The sequence below is a fragment of the Scomber japonicus genome, chromosome 4, assembly GCF_027409825.1.
Source record: "Scomber japonicus isolate fScoJap1 chromosome 4, fScoJap1.pri, whole genome shotgun sequence".
NCBI classification, from domain to species: domain Eukaryota; kingdom Metazoa; phylum Chordata; class Actinopteri; order Scombriformes; family Scombridae; genus Scomber; species Scomber japonicus.
In genome coordinates, this window is record NC_070581.1 from 12,734,338 (window position 1) to 12,756,932 (window position 22,595).

Sequence of the window (22,595 nt, forward strand, 5' to 3'; positions counted from 1 at the left end):
AGTTGGTGAAAGTAACTCACAAAGATTCTGGTCAAAACTAAAAACCTGACCATTTTAACCAATACACAGCATTTTTAACTATTCTCTAATAATTAATATGCGTTGATTCATTTAAAGGAGTAGTTCACAACCCTTTTTCATCTTACATAATCCAATTTTCCTATGAAATGACCTCAAAAACTGTGTCATCAGCACTTGTGTTCCTCTAAACAGATTTTAAACTGATATTTAACTCTATTGATTATACTAAACTGGATTTTTAAAAGAAATCTGTACCAGGAAATAAGGAACCATAACATCATACAATATGCTTCATTGTTTTTTCACCTCAGTGTTTGAGCTTCACTGTGCAGAATGTTGTATGTGCAAAGTTTGGTGGTAGAAGGCTGATTTCATGTTCATCTGTTGAAGTTGGACAGTTTGTCTGTGCTCACCTTAAATCTGAGTTTAAGGCATCTACTAACAAGCAGGATTTGGGACATCAAAACTATTTGGGAGCCAATCAGAGTCCAGTATGCAACTTACACAGGTGTGATTTGGAAGCTTGGAAGCCTCCAGGGCATAAGCACTGAGAATGGATTTTACAGTGAAGTAGAAGATATCCTGTGTCCAGCAGTTCAACAAAGTTCTGCATATTCATTTATTCTGTATTTCTCAAAGAAGAAGGAGGAGGGCATGTCCTGGTAGGCTACTGGTCAAGACACATGCCACATTACGCATACCAGACGCTGAAATCCGGCGGCAGACCTTTGTGCATGTCACCACCCTTTCTCTGTTGTCACTAACCCCGCCCCCCAATGCCAAAAAAAACAACGATTTTAAAAACAATACCAGACACATTATTATTCACAGTGGAGTATTTAAAGTATATAGGTCTTAAAACACGTCTGAAGGTGATTTAAAAGGATGTTTACCCTGTAGATTTCCTCTTCTTCCTCTCCATGAGCATCCACTAGCCCCTCGTCCTGCAGGTCACATGATATGGCTCGACGGATCTCTGGTCCAATGTCATGCAGCGTGCGCAGGCCAGCCTGCAAACAGAGCAGCAAAAATACCAAAGCTATGCCAACATGTCTCTGTTATACATCCACTGACACGGCTGTGATTACAGAGATAAATGCAAAGTTTATATCCTGTGGAGGTTTTGCACTCAGTGGAGCATAAAATGAAACCAACACCTGAGTCTTTGTTTTTAGACTGGACTAAAAGACCTGAGAGGTCAAGAAAGTTCAAATGGTGAAAAAGAGTCTGAGATTAATTTTGGTATAAACCCACTGAGATATTTATAGACAAGCAGAAATATTTATAGAATCATTTCACATAAATTAGAAAAAGTATTTCTCACTTGCAGAAAATGTGGGTTTTATTTGCCCAGGTTACTCTTCTTCTTTGGTAGAAAGTAATTTATTGAAATCTGCTGACTGTGTGTTCTCTGAATTCATTTAGTTATTACTTTACTAATCACTACAGTGTTAATTTCCGTCACAAACATTTGCAAAATATAAGTTGCAATTTGTAAAAACATAATACACATTCACATAAAAACTCCCTACAGTCCCTGCACTAAACCATCCTATTTTAGCAGACTGTGGAAAGTAGTTGTAAAAACAAATTCTTGGAATGCACTCCTTTACCTTGTGTATTACCTAATTCATCTCCTGATGCAGTTAGTGTGCTCTCAGTCAGTAGTAAACACCTGCCCACTACTCAAAATAAGTAACACAGCTGACCCACCATAGATTATCCAGAATAACAGTGATATATCTGTAAGAGCTGTTGCCTTTTGAATGTGGTTTTACAATTGTGTGCGCACCACAAGGGATTCACCTTCATTGTACCATGATGCACACATCTTAAGAGACAGTGAGTGTCTCAAAATCTTGAGAAATAAAACTGAAACTATCTGCATGGCTTGATACTAGTGGATGTAAATGACAAAATCAAATATTCACTATGTTCTATTCACTATATCATGGTGAAAATAGGCTGACTTTGTTCCTGATGTGGTAATATATATGCAATTTCATGAATAAAACAATATTTCAAACTTAATTTTCGTTTTTTAGAGATGGAGTTGATATCAGAACAAAGTTTCAGCTATTTTCGAAATTTCTGTATATTGATGAAATAAGTAACGTCCAGTCACTGATTTGTTCAATACACTAGTGGAGTAAAAATCTATGACACTGAAATACCATGGACACAAGCATTATATAATGCACTTAACTCACCTGCAGAGCCATGGTGGTGTTCAGCCTCTCCCACGAGCGCCTGCCCACAAGACCTTGCTCTTTGCGCCTCTTGAACTTCCTGAAGTAGTCCTGTATCAGGAAGGTGGCATAGAACTTCCCCACTGTTACCTCGTCATCTGAGTGAACAGACCAGACACACCAAAGCCTCCCAAATCAACACCAAAGTACCTAAACACCAAAATGCCTCAACACAGAAATCCTGCATATACCCATACACACTATTAAAAAAACAATAGCCAATACTATCTCTCCATCTAAAAAGGACAGAACAAAACCTTCCCACATCAGCACATCGCACATCCCACATTGATATCCAGCCTTTAGAATGTCTAGGAAAAGCTATTTATTTTAAGATCATCACAACAGACCACTATATGCATCACTGCATCATAAAGTAAACTGAATTTCTTATGAATATATCTCTATTGACTTGGGGGAAAAACAGAAAATTGCCTTTGAATTTGAACTTTAATTAGTCAAACAAAGCTTTTGCTGAAATGTAGTTTTGGCCCCTTTTTTATTTAGTTCAGTTGCTATGACAGCAAATGACATTTACACACAAACAAGCAACTATGCACATCACAATTTAACCTGAGAGTAGATAACATCCTGACCTGCAGCTCCTATCTTGCTTCATCTCTGAAAATACATGTATGTGGTAATGAAGCCTGTCTCCCATCCACAAAGATAACACACGCATGCACACACCTAACCCTGACTTTCAACTTAAGAAATGCACGACTGCATTGACAGAAAGCAGAAGCAGAAAGAGCAGACACATATAATTATTTTTCAATTACTTCAGCTGAGGTGCTTTATAACTGTGCTACCAGAAAACATCATGATCTGTGGCGAGAGGCACATGCAGGGAGGCAGCAGAGTTCAGAGAAGCAGCGAGGGTTAGAGCTACTGTACACATCCTCTGTTGGCAGAGAACACAGAAACTACATGTAGCCGGAAAGGAAGCTGTTACTACACATACTGTTTGCCATGCAGGGAGGCTTCTCAAGCATCGGTCTAACTCACTCAGATAAGTGAACTGCTAAAGCAGATTGGGGAGAGAACTAAAGAAGAAAAAGAGGCTTCACAGAGTGTAAGAAAATGTGGGTTTTTACTTTAATCGGCAACTTTACTGGACTCATTTTAGCTTGCGATGAATCCACTAAAGGTGGTGAATGTAAAAAGTGCTTTAAGATGTAAGCATCATTCAAAAAGGGTCATGAGCCACATTTCCCTACAACATCTGACACAGCCAAAGAGAAACTACACATGGTTCTGTTCAGAAAGAAAGCCTGTGAATTTACTTTTCTGTCCTTGAATATGACCAAAGCCATATTCAAGGTCTGAAATGATACTATTTGTCTAAATAACAACTTACACTACATCACATGATTAATTATTAGCGACATTACAAGAAAAGAATGTTTGACTGGACAGGTGTCTTACAAAGTTTGTGTCCATATCATACTGGATAAAGCATACTGTATGTTCAAAACTAACTATTTGTAGGTTTTAATTATGTAGGTTTTTCTTCACAAGAAAATGTATGAGTTAACATCTAAGGGCTCAGTTGATTAAAAAAAAAATGTAGTCATCAACTTGCCATGGTTAATCTGTATCAGATAAGTGTATATTTTACGCAGGGTATCTTTCTGGGCAGAGCCTGGTAGAGTTTTTGAAAGAGAGGTACAGTACTTTCATGCCACCATACTAAAACAGAACTGCCCCAGAGAGCTCAGGGCGGCAGAAAGAGAAAAGAAGAAGGCCAGCGACTGACTGAAAACTCTATGGATAGCTGAGTAAGCTGTGGAAGAGAGAGGCTTGGCAGAAAAGGAAAGAGAGAGAGAGAAGGGCAGGCGGTTAGCAGACTAATGACACAGACTAACACACAAAGACATGCAATTGAATATGATTTAACACAATACTTTCTAACACATAGCAGCGCTGAAGTGTAGTGAGCAAGATTGGACAAAGACTACATGGACACATATAGAGGAAACTCCACACTGAGGGAACATTCACAATAAGTCAGTTTAGAGCATTAAGCCAGTTTACAGTGGGCTATTATGGAACAATATCAATCATACACTACTACTTACAACTACTTCTTCTATAAATGAGACTTTCATATTGTGTAAGGTGAGAAAAGCAGCAACCCCAAATGAGTCAACAACCTACCAGTTGTTGATATAAAAGGAAGGGAAGGAAGTGGATGTTGACATGTGATAACGATATCTAGAAAGTGTTTTATTAATGAACAGAGGGTAAACCACACTCTGAATTGGTTTTAAATGGTATGGACAGCACCCACACGCTTGGCTGAAGCACAATTATTTGTATATCTCCTTCATGACCTGTCATTCATTTTGAAACTTGTTTATCTTGGCAAATGGTAATGGATCCATGTAAATACAGCTGTTCATTTAGAAAATGCAAAGTTCATCCTGGAATTGTTATTTAGGTATGTGCATATCCAAATGTGTACAAAAGTAGTTGGAAAATCCACTTACACCAAAGTTTACCATCTGTGTGGAAAAATTAGCTCTTGTTATTTATATCGCTGTATTTTCTTACCACTAATCAGGACAGACAGAAAACTGCACAAGTACATGCACTTGGCCTGTATCAGAAGCAAAACATACAAAAACATCAGCATTTCATGTAACCTTTTACACTGTTTTTCAGAGTTCTCTTATCTGAATAAGATTTAGTCAATATGACGCATCGAGTGTGAGCCAGAGGAGGAGAGATGTCCAACCGGCGGCAAGATTAATGATAAACAGATAATTGTGACAGAAACAGCAGCAAACAGACACTGATAGACAGCGATAAGGGGACTTTCTGTGAGCTGATGTGAAAGAGTCTGGTCTTCCATCTTGGTTTGATGGCTGTGGTTAGTAAGTGGGTTTTAGTTTTAGTTGGTGCAAAAACAGGATGCTGAAGGCTTGTTAACTCTAAGCAACCTTACAGACTCTTGCAAAAATAAAGATTTTGTGAAAAAACTAAATTCCGTCCCTGTAGATTTGAAATGTAGCTATGAAAAATGTGTAATTATCTCCTCCACAGTGAGCATCTGTAGTCAGGTTGGATTCAATGTATTCTTATGGTGGCCCATTTTCTGACATGAATTTAAGATGACATGTACCTCATTCTCTGGAAGGAAGAACATAATGAACAATTAAAGGCCCTCTTTAAAGCTTAGGGTGTGTTTGATACTCAAAAGACAAAATTGGGATGTCAAATTTGAGTATCACTTGAACTCTCTCACTCCTCTCTGCAACAACAATGTTTTTATTATCACAAAAAATGTATTTAAAGAATGAAAATAATCAGCAAAGCAAACGTGTGCAAATGTAAACAACTGTCTTTTCAATTCAAATTAAGGGAGTAATAAAAGTTGCTTTGCAAATAATACATCCATTGTTTGACATCCTTCCTCCTTTTATTAATACACATATTATAAGTACACACGCACAGTTGTTTGTAGTGTGACTTTCTTTTCTGTCAGTACAAATAATGCATGTGGCACTTTGTGTCAGGTGGAACATGGAAGTGTTTGTGTTGCAGCACTTTAGTTACTTTGACCTGGATTTTAACTCATTTGTATGTTATCTGGAAAAAGGCATCATGAAGGTTATCTACAGGAAACTGTGGGTCACATGTTAGTTCTTGGAAAAAACAAAATGAGAGACGGTGTGTATTCAAATCAGGTGAGAGAATGGTGTGCAGGGAGAGAGAGACACACAGTGACGTTCTTGTTTCAACTGTGAATAAACGCGAGAAGCAAATGATCATGTGTGCTCGTTTTTGTAATGACCACTGACCGCCTGCAGGGGGGACCACTTGGTCCAGCAGCTTCATACTTGTCCTCTTCCAGATCTTCTTGATCACAGCTCTAAGCTCCTCATTGGCTTGCTCCAGGTTACCTTTGAAACAGCATAAAATGTTAAAAGTGTAAAGGTGTTTTTTGGAGAAAATTGCCAAATAGCTGCTGAGTATGTTGTTAAATTAAAGGGTGCAATAGCTAAAAGTATTTATTCTATCACACATACACAGTTATCAATACTCTGTGATATATGCCTAACCAAAATCAACAGAAACACAAATAGTGACTGCATTAAGTAGAATACATGACAAAAGAGAGAAAGTAATGAATCCATAGAACTGTTGATGGTAAGTGAATAAAATACGATTTAGCAGTCAACATGATATTGTGTTTAAAATGAAATGATATAAATACATCAAGTTGTTGTGACAGTCTGAGAAGGATTGAACTGATTACTTTGAGTCATGTTATGAATAAAAGTTATGTTCTGGCTTTGATTTGATTTGGCAGAGCAGTGAATGATGAAGAGAAACAGACTTATTGTACATCTATAGTTCCCCCTTGTGGCAAAATGCTGAATGAGTTTATTGGCTTCCTGACTACAAAGACTTCAAGACACTGACACAGCTTAGAAATAAACTATTATATTAAAGTCAATGTAGCTTGATGTGAGATACATTTAAATATATGAGTTCTTTCCAGAGCACATAATTCAGCAGTATGTTTGCTAGCAGGTTTCTGGTTGTAAGTAATTGATGTCTTGGTATGTTTGGTATTATTTGTTCTGTTTGTTTCCATAAACTTTTATTTAATTATTTGTAAAAGGCACAATTTATATACTGAATATTGATTTAGTGTCTACTTTTTGTGTCCTTAGGCAAATAGTAGAGCTTAGTAGCCTTAGTATTAAATCAGCTCTGTTCATGAATATAGGGATAATAACTGATTAAAGATGAATAACATACAAAAATATCTAACTCATACAAACAGATTAGATCTTAGACTTAAGTTGAATGTACGAGTAATTTAAGATCATTTGTGGCATTTCTCCCTCTTACAATTTCTTCTTTGGCACAGATGAAATTTGAGAATGGTCCAGATATCTGGGCTGATATCTCAAGTAGCTTTAATACCAGGAAGCTGCAGTACACATGACAGAACAGTCTGGCCTTCCTACTGTATTTACTTGTGCTCCCTCTTCTTACCATGTGGCCAAAGTACTTTAAACTACTACTTTATACTGCTAATCCATTTCTGTACTGTATGGAGTGGGCATGCATAGACCAAACAGCAGCAGTCCATATAAATATAATGGATAGAAGGTGAAGACTCACCTTCTGTCTTAATCTTCAGAGCAGTGCGGACCAGAGCAAACAAAGTGGCATTAAACATGACGGTCCCATCACTGTTCAGGGGCATGTTCATCGCCACTAGACGCTGCAATGACATGCAGAAAAAAAAGATGTATTTTTGTTATCTTCAAAATTTACCACAACTCAACTTCAATCCATGCATTTCTCTGCATTTCTCTCTTTGTAGGTATGAGTATGTCTCGTTGCATTGTGGAAACCTACTTTGCAGGCCACTCTGTGAGGGCAAAGCTTGCCGAAGCCCAGTGGAGGCTGGATCCTCCTCAGCAGAGTCACCACATCAAGGTGCTTAATCCTGCCCCTGACATCAACAACACACATTCAAATTAAAAGACATTATACCACTGAGCACTACTACTTCCACAGTTACACTGATAATGAAAGAAAAACAGCCACTGTTTCTAAAATGAATCCTGAGTACTCACTTGGCTTCAGGGTCATATTCAGACCAGATCCTTTTAAACTCATCCAGGTGATGTGGCCCAAGAATGGACCAATCACGGGTCAGGTAGTCAAAGTTATCCATGATAACAGCTACAAACAGGTTGATGATCTGAAACCAGGACATGCAGCACTTTTTTTTAGCCTTTTTCATTGTATACAATAATATACATGCTGCAGTCTGTGTCCAAACATTACTGCTGCTGAATTCAGTGGCATGTATAAAGGTTACCAGAAAAGCACAGAGCATGTAGAAGCTGATGAAGTAGATGATGGCAAAGCCACTCCCGCAGGTTCTTTCCTCTCCGGGGTTGTAGTCTGACTCTGAATCACACAGCTTTCCTGGCAAACAGGCCAGCATGATGTCCTGCCAGGCCTCACCTGTGGCACACCTAACATTTAACAACAACCAAGAAACATTAATACAGCAGCAGAATGAGAGTGTTTTTGGCACTGTCATGAATGACTTTTAGTTACTCAAACACACAGACCTGAAGAGCATTAGGACAGCTTGAGGAAAGGTTTGGAAGTTGTTGTTGCGGTTGATTTGTGTTCCATCCACCATGGCTATTTTTCCAAACACCTAAAGATGGATCAAAGTGTCATACAAAGAACCAACCTGTTCTCAGATACTGCCTAAAAAACTACACGATGATATCAGTCACTGGAGGCATATATCTTGCAGGGTGTCTTTCAGGTCTCAGTTATACACTGGTCACATTAGATTATTAAAACATGTTTACACTTTACCTGCATTCCAATTACAGCATAGATGAAGAACAGCATGGCTATAAGAAGTGCAACATAGGGAAGAGCCTGGGTGGAAAAAAGGAGAATAAGACACTTTTATAAAACCTTGCAATCTGCAGTCTCTAATTTTAGTGACACATATTGTCAACATCACCAGATCCACTGGTTACCAACCAACCAACCAACCAACCAGAAGTTGCAAAATGACAACACAAACTTCGGCAATTCAAAATAGTGTAACTTTAGTTTACTAGTAGAGCTTGACTGCTGACTCTGACATAGAAAATGAATATGGATTAGTTTTTGCCACAGTGCACTGTCAACCAACAATGCATTATGTTGGTCTATCAAATACACATGTGCACTTTTCAGGGAGAGAAGCTTGTCATATGAATGATTATCACTGTCAGCTTCCAGTTATAAAATGTTGCCTCAGTATTAGAAACAGCTGTAGACTTGTGACTTTCAAACAGGACTGTGTGCATTTCATCCTCTCACCAACACAGCACCAAAGACACATATTTTAAATATTACACATCATTATTATTATCATTATTATTAAATACTATACAGCCAAGTACCATCCAGCTATTCATAGAAGTTAGACGTTCCACTTTAAACCAAACGCTCCAAGTGTTTCTTATCTGGCTGTTTTATAATACTGCAGATTCAAGAAAGAAGTATATCAGCTGTTTATCACACAGTCTCACCTGAAAGGACTTGATGAAGGTCCACAGTAGAGTTCTGATGCCCTCCCCCCTGCTCAGGAGTTTGACCAATCGCATCACTCTGAACAGGCGGAAGAAGGTGATGGAGATGCGAGCACTGTCCTCCGTGTTCTGTGTAGATGACAGAGTGTGATTACGCAATGAAGAAACTAATGATGTAATATCCAAACAAAGAGGGTAACCACTCACTCATTCATTCATTCATGCAGTCATTCATACATGCATTCTTTCAACCATCATGTTTTTGAGTCATGTGTTCTTACAAACGACATAAAAGAAGATGAGAATCGTTATGAAGAAATCTTTCCGAGTCTTTGCAACAACAACAATCAACGTGCATGCAGAGTAACAGCATCTAAACACCATGCCATGAACAGACCTTGGGGGACTTACACATAGACTATGTTTAACTCTGACTGATAAAAAACAGGCAACAGACACAATCTGCAGTCCAAAGACAAACAAACCAAAAGACAAACTGTGAATGACTTTTTACAATTGAGTCAAACACCGAGATGGATCTTTGACTGACTTGTTACAGGACAATCACACAAGACCTTTGACAGGAAATGTAAATTCAAAGCAGTGCAACGTCGGTCATCTGATTGCAAACATTTGGTCAAGCTATGCTGAAATGAAGAAATGAGACAAAAGGCCATACAAGTGTGTTATCCGTTCCTCTGTCTCATGCCATGCACTAAAACAGGACAAGACCCCAACAAAACACAATGCCAGCTCAACCATGAAACTGGGGACCAAAATGCAACAGACCAGGCGGATTCATAACAAGACTTTGACAAACACTGAGAGTTTAATCACAAACCCTCACACTTTACTGAATAAGTGAGACCAGAAGTTCTGACAGAAAGCATCGCAATGTTTTCATCAGTAAGTGAGCGACAGAGAGCGACAACAAGACAATCTCGATGCTTTGACTTTGAAATGATCACAAAACGAGTAAGGCAGGCACAGACGGAGGAGGAGGGGCTTCTTCTTACCCCTGGTTCCACTATCACCTTGACGACAGGAATGGCTGCCGACTTGAAACCAAAAGCCTAAGGTTAATCCGAGTTACATAAACCGGCTGCACAGCACCAAACCATTCACGAGTCAGTGCTGTTGCAAACGTCATCACATATCATTATTACCTTTCATTTCACCACACATTTTTTAAATAGCTCAGAAGAACCATCACTTTAACCTTCGTGTCGTCCTCCCGGGTCAAATTGACCCCGTCTGTTTTGACTGTTCCTTCCTTCTTCCCTTCCTTCCTTTCTCCCTTCCTTCTTTCCTCTGTCCTCCCTCCCTTCCTTCTTTCCTTTCCTTCCTCCCTCTTTTCCTTCCTTCCTTCCTCCCTCTTTTCTTTCCTTCTTCCTCCCTCTCTCCCTCCTTTCCTTTCCTTCCTTCCTCCCTTCTTTCTTTCCTTCTTCCTCCCTCTCTCCCTTCCTTCCTCCTTCCTTTCCATCCTTCTTTCCGCCATCCTTCCTTTCCTTCCTCCCTCCTTTCTTTCCTTCTTCCTCCCTCCCTTCCTTCCTCCCTCCTTTCCTTCGTTCTTCCTCCCTTTCTTCCTTGACTCGAGGACAACAGGAGGGTTAAAAAAAGAAACCTACAGTATTACAATTTATACTACAGACAAGGTGCATGCAAAAGCTTTACCTAATATTCTCAGCAGTACTGTAACAGCAGGTATGAGATGCATGCAAACAACGCTGGTGGAAAACGAACTTCAGCAGATAAAGTGTTCATCTGTTCACATTCACAACAAGGACAAAGCACTGATACACTTCCTTCAAAGAAAATGCTGATAATGTTTTGTTCTATCATTGTTATCATCTTCATCAAATGACCCCATATATATTTTGCATTTTTGATTCATACTGGATGTAATTAAATATTTGAAATACTCCACTGTTTTTTAATTATATGATTTTTCAAACCAGATTTGAAATTAACTGGTGTCCTTGCTAACACTAACCCCCTAGATTAAATACTTTTTTTCTCCCTTAAGAAAGTTTGCAAGGCAACCCATTCTTTTTTGAGATTGCTGATGGAGACATTAATCATGTCATGCTTTTGTTTCACAATTACTGACTTAATTTATTACTGACTTAAATGATTATAATATGGTTTATCTAGTTAGTTTCAAGACAGTGTAAAGTTGTTTTTGTTGTGCATTAAAAAAAATGAAGAGAGTAATGAAGTAAATATGTAACAAGAATCTAAAGAAAAAGAAGAAACCCACATGATGCCATCATCATAAAATGCAAATGATAAAAACACTGGTTCAATACAGCAGCTACTATACATGAAATGATGACATCTCACTGTTATATTTACTTATTTCCTCTAACTCATAACATCCAGGCTCTCTGTGTGTAATATTTCTCCTAGAGTTTGATCAGTGGAGGTTTACAGTGTGTGCTTTCATTCAAACATCCATTCAAAACAAGCAGACAGGACAAACACACATGTTCACAAAGACCACCCTGCAGCTAAAATGAAGTCAGTGTTAACAGCACCTGCAGACCAGCACACAGGGCAGCCTTGCAGTAGCAGTACAGTAGATTCAAAGAGTTTATAAGCAGAGGAATTTGACACATTTCTACAAGATTGTTTTGAGCTGCATTCAAAAACAATGTACTTTTTATCAATTGATTTTTGGTTTTAAATCCTGGGAGGATAATGCATTTTGAGGGATGAATAGAATGTGGATAGAATTGCAAGGAATGCTGATTAAATCTCGAAATTTCATTATCCCACCACTAAATAAATAATATGAGAACGTCTCTTTAAACTATTTTCTATTTTTCTTTTTTTTCGGTTTTATGCCAGTTGCTGGAGTTGGGAGCATTTATTCAAGTATTGAAAAAAATACTGTGATCTTGAACACAACTCTGATGCTAAAGCAAGGTCCCCCTGCTAAGAGCTTCACAGGAAGACAGGTGTGTATGTGTGATAAATGACTACTTACATTGATCTCAGTGATGGCAATGTCAACCACGCTACCCACAACAATTAAGGCATCAAACGTGTTCCATGCATCAGCAAAATAGTTCTGCAAGCACAAGCGACAAAGACACACAGAAAAGAAGAAAGAGAGAGACAACAGAGCAAGAAAGGAAGAAAAAGAGGAGGTAAAAAAAAGAGAAGAATTATGAAAGATAGATAGAAGAGAACATTTAAAAGGTTGTGATTTGATATACCAGAGTAAGGCTGAAAGTCAAATCCTTCCTGCCGCTGAGCTTGTGAGAGTATAACTTTTTACTAATAAACTAGTTTTTAGAAAATAAAACTGGTATATAATTAGTTCATTGTCTGTCTTTAATGTTGAATTTTGAAAGTAATTTTTACTCTCACTGATACAGCAGCAGCAGCAGACTGAAAGAAATGGCCACCATAGTCTTAAGACTAAACAATCAGTATTAAGTCGTGACTCAATGCATTTGGTCTATGGTGCCCATCAACCATTAAGTCCACACCAGATTCAAATGCTTCATGAGCAGAAATTGGATCAAGCCAACCTTAGGAGATAATATAAAATTAAGACAGGAAAGAAGGGAAGGAGGAGAGGTGTGAAGGAAGGGGAAAAAAGGAGAGTGGCAGCAGCAGTGGAAGAGCCGGAAGAGGGAATGACAGAGTTGTACATACTGACGTCTTTCTACCTGGCTGAGTATGATGTCGATTACACTGCCAATCACCACAAGAGCATCGAAGACGTTCCAGGCGTCTCCGACATAGTCCTGAATGTGGCAGCATGTACAGCCAGCAGGAGAAGGGAGGAAGGTGGGAGTGGAGGGGGATGCAGGAAAGTATAAGAGGTAGAGAGGTTATGGTGACAGGAGTAAAGGAGGGTGAGGATGAGGAGAAAATGGAACAGGTGTCACAGTCAGTGGGGTAAAGAGCCCCAAAGTGAGAGGCAACAAGGGGAGCCAGGGGGAGGTAAGAGGGACAGCAAGAGTGTATGAGGGCTGGGTTAAAAGGAAAAGGGGAATTCTATCAGACAAGAACCACTGCTGGGATAAAATATAAGGCGGGGTCTAAAAGTAAAAATCTGAGCAAGTGGATTTAAGGAACCATAGTGGTAGATGTGCTTATATATTTTCATATCTTTGGCTTAAATATAGCAAGTACTGCAATATCTGCTATTTTCTACAAACAAAGAGACTTACTCTGGGTTTGAAAGCGATGAGCTTGAGGATCATCTCCACAGTGAAAACTCCTGTGAAGACCATGTTTAGGATGTCCATGGCATAATTAAACAGATGAGACTGACCATGGTGCTGGAAAGAGACAGGCAGATGGACTAAGTAGAGATATAAAACAAACATTTAGTATTGATACATGTATTTTAAGTGTATTCAGTAGGACACACTATAATAGGTGTTGAAATTATGCAATTATACTGTACTATTGACTACAATAAGGACAAACATTATCTTAAAAAATAGTGGTTATGAAATCCTCATCAAGCATATAATGATATGATAAAATAATAAAGGTTTTATTATATTTTTAAATATCTAATCGCCATGTGTTGTATGGGTCATAATATAGTAATGAGTATCATGAACTTTCTTCTAAAGATTTATGCCAGCTGGGTTGCAACCTTTTTAAAAGCTAAATGGGTAAAGCTGAGTTTTAGAGGACTCATGATCCACTGATCCATTAAATTCATGAAAATAAATTCACCAGCTAGTTTACATCAATTTTAGACTGAATGAAGAGCACTTACCTGTATGGCCAGACACAAGGTGTTGAGGATGATTAGGACAAACATGACATACTCAAAGCCAGTGGAGTTGACCACATACCAAAACTTGTACTGGTACGGGTTTTTGGGGATGTAGCGCCGCAGTGGGCGAGCTTTAAGAGCATACTCCACACACTGGCGCTGCAGTGGTGGTGAGGTCACGTCATGGTCACAGCAGTTAGAGAAACAGACAGAGACACAAACAGATTAACAAGTGCAAAATGTTGTCTTATGTAAAAGATGCAAGCATCCTGTATCTTTATCCTGTTCTAGCACAAATCCATTCGTATCAGGTCAGTCTTTATTCATTTTTAAAGCAGAAACATTTAATTGACGACATGCTGCAGTTATTTAGCTATTACTATTGTTATTGTTATTGTTATACACAAACACAACAGGCTGCTCCTACCTGGTTCTTGTCCAGCTCACAGTTCTTGTACTCTTTCTCACCCTGCTCCTGGAAGGTGACAATAACAAAACCAACAAAGATGTTCATCATGAAGAAAGCGATGATGATGATGTAGATAATGAAAAAGATGGAGATTTCAACGCGGTAGTTGTAGATGGGACCCATGTTCTCTCTGTTGGAGTCAATGGCTTTGTACAACAGACTGTAAGCAAAACAAAACAAAGATAAAGTCAAGATACTGAACAGGCAATTATTAATATCAACTCTGTCTCAAAAATGTGGTACATGCTGAACTTATGAATCCAAATGCATGCACAAAGTCATACACACATAATGGTTGAAATATGGACAACATAGGTGATATCACTTTACTTTTGCTTACTGAAGACGGTGACGACAAAGCCTTTTTCATTTAGATGACGAAAAGATGAATAAAAAACTTTAAGTAAATCTAGACTCCTTCCAAACTCAAAGCAGTACTCACGTGGGCCATCCTTCAAAGGTGGAGACAGTAAAGAGAGCCATCATGGCCATGAGGACATTGTCAAAGTTGAAGTCACTGTTGTACCAGATCCTCTCCTTCACCATGGGCAATGCAGTGTCCCCATTGTTGTAGAGAATGTAGGTACCTCTGTGATTTACAGGTGAAATTTTAACCACATATGTGCATAAACATACATACATACAGAGATACTCATGAAGGTCCGTAGCTAGAAACTGTAAAGACAGAAAAGAACTTACTTGCACTCATCTGGGCTAGACTTTGCCTCATCTGTGCATCGATAAAATTTCCCCTGTGTAAGAAAACAACAGAAAAAGTCAGAGGTGCATTTAGTTTGAGTCCCTCTACGTCTGTGCAACCACTAATTATTTTACACCAGAGCCGAAGGAAAGGCGAGCTGACTAGATTTTGTGACCACACTACACACACGTTCTTGCCGTCTCACTATCTCTTCAATGTACCTTAAAGAGCTGCACTCCGATACAAGCAAACATGAACTGCAGCAGTGTGGTGACAATCATGATGTTGCCGATGGTCCTGATGGCCACAAACACGCACTGGACCACATGCTGCAAAGGACACAGTTATACACAGTTAGTAGGAGTACAAATGTTCTGTATCAGAAGCATGCATGCATACGTATTCTTCAGGACACATTCACATGGAGAACCACATATGCATACAGTAGATATACACTGCTCTATGTTGTACTGTATTCTGACCTTTAGTCCCTTGGCTCTGTTAATGGCTCTGAGCGGACGGAGGACTCTCAGAACACGGAGAATCTTCACCACTGAGATAGCAGAAGATCTATGGAAGATAGAAATATAAGCAGATTCAGTCAGTCAATTTTTAACTGCAATGTATGTGACAAAGGCATTACCATTAAACATCTTTGTGATGTTCAACGACTAAGGATACCTAATGTTCATCTAATGGCAGCTCACTTCTTGTCATTCATTACAAATTATGGTTTAAGGCAAACTAAATAATGGTGTTTGAAGGACTATTTCCAATTTTGAAGCTTTTTTGTAGTGTGACAATTCTTTTTATTTAGCTGTTTATCTTGACCTTTGTTTTCTTCAAGCCTTTAATGACATACTGGAGGCGCTCTGTATCGACACTTGTTTCATATACTAAAATTCAGCTCAGAGATGGTCCTCAACGCTGGAGATAACAGTTCATCAGAGCAAAAGATTAAAACTTTATGAGCACTGGGGAAAATCTAAGATAGTGGATGAAACATGCCTACAAATCTAATCCAGTGGTCCCTGGAGCCTGCAATACTGACTGCATCACATAAAATAAAAATGCTGCACAGTTCATCTCTCAGAGCATCAATATGGTACCACCTGCCACAAAAAAGGATTATGAGATATCTTTGAGTGCAAACTTGATGATTGTGGTGCTAGAGGGAAGCTCAAGCTTATCTGCTAGGGAGGATGGATGTGGCCAGTAGATTTCACTGCACTCTGCACATATCAGGAGGTGATCAAATTAATTAAAATCAAACCCAGTGAATATCCATGCCAAATTGATGTAAACCTGAACAATACATGTCAAGTTATGTGGTTTTCAATGTGTAGGTCAGATGGTCCAACCAACAGAATGACCAACTTAAGCATCCATCCAGCCCCTCCACCACAAATATAACACAATTGCTCAGCAGATACATCAAAAAACATTGAATGAATGATACATACTGAATGCCGAAGGAGACCAGAGACACACCGACAACCAGCAGGTCTAATAGGTTGAAGTAGTTTCTGCAGAAAGCTCCTTTATGAAGGAATGCTCCAAACGCTGTCATCTGGACAGACAAGAGAAAAACAGTCAGGACTGAAGAAGATGCCATCATAAACATAAGCACTTACAGTACAGAAGAACAGCTTCAAGTCAAGCTGAAATGGGATTTACATTACTGTCTAATAGAATGATACATAATACTATTAACAGTATCAATTTTCAAAATAATATTTTGTGTGTAACCCAAAGATTTTTGTTAAATTTTGCATTTTCCACTTAGGGTCATGCATTTCAGAGTAGATTGCATTTCATGAGTGTTCGCAACAACAATGCACAACATAATTTGATTTGCGGCTTCCCTGTTGGTTTTTGAAATACAGCCATCTCCCACATCCTGTTTATTATGGGTATATTATACTATCAGCAGAGCAGAGTTGGGCATCATCAAGGCAGCATTATGAGGGTTCATGACCAACATCATATGACAGCTGTGTCCAAGCAAGATGGGTAGTTGAAACCCTGGACAAAGTAGGTACTTGTTCAAGGATGTCCTTTGCGACCAGAAAGTATGGTGATCAAGAAGGGCCGAGTTACCAGCAAGTTCAGCTTCTAAGTTCAGGGTGAGGTCAAACTATCCGTTGAGGACAACCTACTAAAAAATGCATTAATGACAGATGAAGCCAATGTCACCAATACTATGACCGATGAATAGTGAATCTAGACTCCCCGATTTAAGACCTGGCTGTATCAGCATAGCTTTTTGCTCAGGCTTCTTTGGCTCATCATTCATGAGTTAACAACCAGATCTGTCACAAGTGTGCAGCCATCGCAGCCATAGAGCAGGCAATGAGTTCTCTGAAGCTGTTAGACATTATCGGCAACCTCTGCACTGGGCAGCAAGGCTTGGCTCAGCACACTTCAAGCAGTGGGGAAATGCAAGTGCAAGGAACTAGAGAAATATGGTCCAGGCCTGTGAAGAGGAGATCAAAGGCAAGCGGAAATCAAAGGCAAAGGAACAAGGGTCGCCAGGGTGTATGGACGAAATGGGACCTGCTCAAGAGCTCTTCTGTATGTCCTTCCTCTTGCCAGCTAATCTGCACACATGGGGCTGAGAAAGGAGCCACAGTAAAAGCTCTGTGGTCAAAAGGGGACACTGACAACTGTCCAGGTGTAAAACATATCTATCTCAAGAATGGTATAGGTGGCACCATGATAAGGTGCTCCTGTCTTTTACTGGCGCACTAGAACGGTAAACATGCAAGAAGAGGCCACCTGGAACGGATTTGAATATGGCCATCACTTTCATCAAGTAGGAAGCCAGGCCTTTCTCAACCAAATGACCGAAGCCCAATCTACTGCAAACCGCCATGTCCTGGGAGATGAGGGTCAACGTGGGAAGGAGGCTGCAGTTCCCGAAGGCATTGCATCTGCACAATGTATTAGTGTTGGCCAAAGACCATGACAGTGCCATGGAAGAAGGGATGTGAGGTGATCTACGAGAGAAAGGCCATGAAGTACTAGTCCTTAGTTCAGGAGTGCAAAGACAAAATATGACAGGCATGGCTGTTTGCCATCGTCAGTTACAGAGATTTCCTAGCCCAGTCAACATGGGGGTTGATGTCAGCTCTGGGCCTGGACAAAAGGAGCAAGAAACAAACAGCTCGTAAGATAGGAGAGGAGCAGATGGGCAGTGATTTGGCCACCACTGCTGACCCACCACCTGGAGAGTGTTGTGGTTAAGGGTCGAAACACTCAAGTGAAGGTTGGGTACCATCTGATGATGTCTGCTCTTGTCTGAAGGCTATGGTTACCATATAAGGTAACCGGAGAATTCACTCCAACGGGTCACAAGTAATGTTGATTTTTTGACACGGTTGAAATGCAGTATCTCAGAAACAAACTTGTTAACAGATTGTAATATTGTGTAATCAACGATAGTGTTGACAGTGAATCTTTAAATTTTTTAAATTCTAAAAAAAGGTTCATTCTTACAATAGGAACTTAAAAGAACATACAAATAATGTGATCATAGACATACATATGCAGTACTGCACACAGATACACACATACACACAAACAGATAATAAAAAATGCAAAATGTTCACAAGACATGGGTCACATTATTCCAAAGCCACTACATTCATTTCCAGTGCAGATTAAGCCAGGGACCCTACCATAAACTCTTTCCATGAAACAGGGTTTATAATCCTCTCTTGATCAAATTTTAGGCTTAAACTGAAAAACAAGGGATTTACCTGATGCAGGCATGCAGCGAGCAAAGGGTAAGGCAGATAACTGAATTTGAACAGTAAAAATAGTATTTCCTGATTTTTTTGGATTTCTTCAAGTACATTCGAATGACCAAAATAAAGAGAGGGGGATATCTGTGTGTGCAATACACAGCCGGGCAGTGAAATACTAGGCTTGATGTTAGTTCAAGTTCAAGTTCATCTCTCCACAGTCCACAGTGTTTCAAATTTAACAAACATCCTTCATATTAAAAATCCAAAAAAGTTAGTTGTTGTGGGCATTTATTGTCAAGGATGTTGACAAAGATTCAAAATTAAAAAAAAAAAAAAAAAAGCTGGTGAAAGATTTCAAAAGGCCACCAGTCATCGTGCCAATCAAACATTAATTGCTTAATCTTCAGAAAGTTGAAAAAAATAATTAATATTCGGGAACAGCCAAACAAGAAGTTGTACTCTGGAGAGCCACTGGTCCATAAACTGGTCGAGCATGAAGGCGGGGAGTGGGCCATGATGGAAAAGTGACTGACAGACAAAAAAATAGCTGACGAAAACATATGATCTCCATGTTGACGGATTGGCGCTATGACAACAAGACAAGCAGGTGGCCATTTTAACAAAAAGTATAAATACAAAAATGAGGGGAGGGAGGGCATGTGCAGCAAGCTTGGAAGTGGTGGGTTGTTGCTGAGGCAGCTCAACAGTTTTTGTTATCCAAGAAGGCTTGAATTGAGGGCAACTGGATTTGGTGGTAGATATTTAAAGATGTTTCACCTCTCATCCATCTGAGGCTCCCTGCCAGTCAGTTTGAACTGAAGAAGCCCTTTGGATGAGAGGTCTCTACAGCCAAGTCCAATTGATCTCAATTCAACCCTCCATGGATAACCATGACCTGGATGACTGAGAATCTTCACAGACAACAGTTTTTATTGTTTACCTTAATAAGGATCTCAAATGTAAACATACTAGTGAAGACATAGTCTGCATAGCCTAGGATCTGAGGAGGCAATCAGAGTGACATAAGCACGCAGGGTTACTGAAGCTCTACCCAGCACAGCACGACACAGCACACAAAGGACATTTACCTTCAACAGGATCTCAACAGTAAAGATTGCCGTGAAAGCATAGTCAAAATAACCAAGTATCTGCAAGAGGCAATGCACAAGTTCAAGTCATCAAGTCATTCCAGGATAACAGCACAGTGAATGATCTATCAAATACTTCAAGCTGTATACAGTCAGGGTCAACACAGATGAAATAGTAACTAATAGTAAATTAAAGCTGCAATAGGTCATACTTTAATGTTAAAAGATTAAGGAGTGTCACATCCACAAATTGAGACACCAGAGATTGACTTTTGTAGCCCAAATCAAATGAGTAAAGACAGTGGCAGGTCTGCTCTAATCAAATCAAAACCTCTTCAATGCCACATTTAAGCAATTTAATATCTGCTTCATGATCATACAGGTCAAATTATGGAAGTATGATGGAAAATGAATAGATGGTGTTCTCATCTTATCTTTTACCTTTTTTTATATCTTTTTAAAGTACTTCCCATCAGTATATAACAATAATTCCAAATCATATAAATAACTAACAAGTAACTAAGTAACAAAACATGTACCTGAATAAGCAGCATAAAATGGATGGATGGATTAACCAATAAAAAAGAGATACATTAATGTACTTCTCTTTGAGTTTTTGCTACAACAGACATTTACCCATTATAAGACAATGAGCTTCATACAGTAGATACAGTAGATAAAAGCAGTGACTGTGCTTGCTTCTGTCTGACGGTGGTCACGGAAACGCTGCATAAAAGAACTGAACAGCGCAGGCAAGGAGACAGGTTGTAAATTAAATGCAAGACTTATTTATACCTTCAGGGTCTTTTATAGGTAACTGAATTTAATATTTTTTTAATTATTACAAAACCTGCAGACTCCCTGATTTTAAGACTACAGCCCCCATGCTTGTTTACGTACAATGTTACGAGCAGAGAAGTTGCGTATGGGGTCCTCAGCAGCCAAAGAGACAGAGCTGAGCATGATGAAGACCAGGATTAGGTTTGTGAAGATCTGATGGTTGATCAGCTTATGGCAGAATACACGAATCCTACAGAGATAGAAATAAAAAAAGAGGGAGACATGGAGACAGAAAGAGAAAGAAAAAGAGCATCAGGAAGAAAAAGTGTAACAACAAGTCTGGTTTTATGACAGAGCTGAACGTTTTTTTTCCTGTGCTTTTCTGCTTTTTTCTCAATTTTTTTGTTAAATTGAATAGATTGACTGGTATGTGATTTGTCCCTGCTATCAATATCACCAAACAACATGTATGAGACTCACGGATTAGTGCTACTGAAGATGAAGAAGGCGCTGCCCTCCGGGATGGGTGGCCTTTTTTCTTTCATGGTGAGTTCAGAAAGTCTCTGAGGTCGAGGCCCCGGAGGAACTTCTGGGAGGTCGTCGTTATCATTGTTACACCCTAAGGAACAGAGTAAAAAAATATGTTAATCCTTTTGAACATGAAAACAATGTGCTTGTTCTATATGTACAACCCCAATTCCAAAAAAGTTTGGATGCTGTGTAAAATGTAAATAAAAACAGAATGCAATTATTTGCAAATCTCATAAACCCATATTTTATTCACAATAGAATGTAGACAACATCAAATGTTGAAAGCAAGACATGTTACTATTTCATGCAAAATAACAGCTCATTTTAAAATTTGATGGCAGCAACATGTCTCATAGAAGTTGGGACAGGGCCATGTTTACCACTGTGTAGCATTCCTTGTTCTTGTAACAACAGTCTGTAGGTGTCTGGAAACTGAGCAGACCAGTTGCTGGAGTTTTGAGAGAGGAATCTTGTCTGATATAGGATTCTACCTGCTCAACAGTCCTGGGTCTTCTTTGTTGTATTTTTCATTCTGAAATTGTTCCACGATTTGTAGGCAAATTTTCTTTGCAGATTGATGAACCTCTGCCCATCTTTACGTCTGAGAGACTCTGCCTCTCTATGATGCTCTTTTTATACCCAATCATGTTACTGACCTGCTGCCAATTAACCTAATTCATTGCAAAATGTTCCTCCAGCTGTTTCTTTTTAGTACCACTTACTTTTCCAGCCTTTCAACTTTTTTGAGACGTGTTGCTGCCATCAAATTCAAAATGTGCTATTTTTCACTTTCATCATTAATTATGTTGTTTACGTTCTATTGTGAATAAAATATGGGTTTATGAGATTTGCAAATCATTGCATTGTGTTTTTATTCACATTTTACAGAGTGTCCCAACTTTTTGGGGATTGGGGTTGTAATTATAGAGCTGATAATTATTACAACTGAAAAATGTAAAAAAGTTTTACCCGTAGAGTTGATGGAAGGATACAAGTCTTTGTCTTCCTCCAGTAGACCCTCAGCTGGGACCTACAGTACACACAGTATTCAGGTTTAGAAATCCCAAAATGGGGTCATCCCTATGTTCCTCCATTTGTAAGAAATATTTTCCTTCCATCAAAATTAGGCTCTGTGTTCTCACAGCCCTATGTTTCCCCAGCCTTATGTTCTGTCAAGAA

General features: G+C 39.0%; 1 protein-coding gene across 5 annotated transcripts in view; it reads right to left on the reverse strand.

Moving 5' to 3' along the window:
• cacna1db (calcium channel, voltage-dependent, L type, alpha 1D subunit, b) overlaps window positions 1-22,595 on the reverse strand; it is a 79,288-nt gene that overhangs the window by 5,921 nt on the left and 50,772 nt on the right. For 2 of the 5 annotated variants that reach the window (XM_053318320.1, XM_053318318.1), the window contains 23 exons: window positions 22,386-22,446; window positions 21,366-21,504; window positions 21,006-21,135; window positions 20,106-20,165; window positions 16,732-16,838; window positions 15,751-15,838; window positions 15,490-15,597; window positions 15,268-15,320; window positions 15,011-15,157; window positions 14,527-14,728; window positions 14,100-14,258; window positions 13,537-13,647; window positions 13,030-13,107; window positions 9,350-9,478; window positions 8,640-8,705; window positions 8,381-8,472; window positions 8,122-8,281; window positions 7,874-8,001; window positions 7,653-7,749; window positions 7,413-7,515; window positions 6,077-6,178; window positions 2,232-2,368; window positions 915-1,031 (listed from right to left, as the gene is read on the reverse strand). In XM_053318320.1, the coding sequence (XP_053174295.1) occupies window positions 915-1,031; window positions 2,232-2,368; window positions 6,077-6,178; window positions 7,413-7,515; window positions 7,653-7,749; window positions 7,874-8,001; window positions 8,122-8,281; window positions 8,381-8,472; window positions 8,640-8,705; window positions 9,350-9,478; window positions 13,030-13,107; window positions 13,537-13,647; window positions 14,100-14,258; window positions 14,527-14,728; window positions 15,011-15,157; window positions 15,268-15,320; window positions 15,490-15,597; window positions 15,751-15,838; window positions 16,732-16,838; window positions 20,106-20,165; window positions 21,006-21,135; window positions 21,366-21,504; window positions 22,386-22,446 (2,574 nt within the window). Of the gene's footprint in view, window positions 1-914; window positions 1,032-2,231; window positions 2,369-6,076; window positions 6,179-7,412; window positions 7,516-7,652; window positions 7,750-7,873; window positions 8,002-8,121; window positions 8,282-8,380; window positions 8,473-8,639; window positions 8,706-9,349; window positions 9,479-13,029; window positions 13,108-13,536; window positions 13,648-14,099; window positions 14,259-14,526; window positions 14,729-15,010; window positions 15,158-15,267; window positions 15,321-15,489; window positions 15,598-15,750; window positions 15,839-16,731; window positions 16,839-19,957; window positions 20,018-20,105; window positions 20,166-21,005; window positions 21,136-21,365; window positions 21,505-22,385; window positions 22,447-22,595 lie in introns of all 5 variants that reach the window. The other 3 variants (XM_053318319.1, XM_053318321.1, XM_053318322.1) reach the window with 3 other exon arrangements.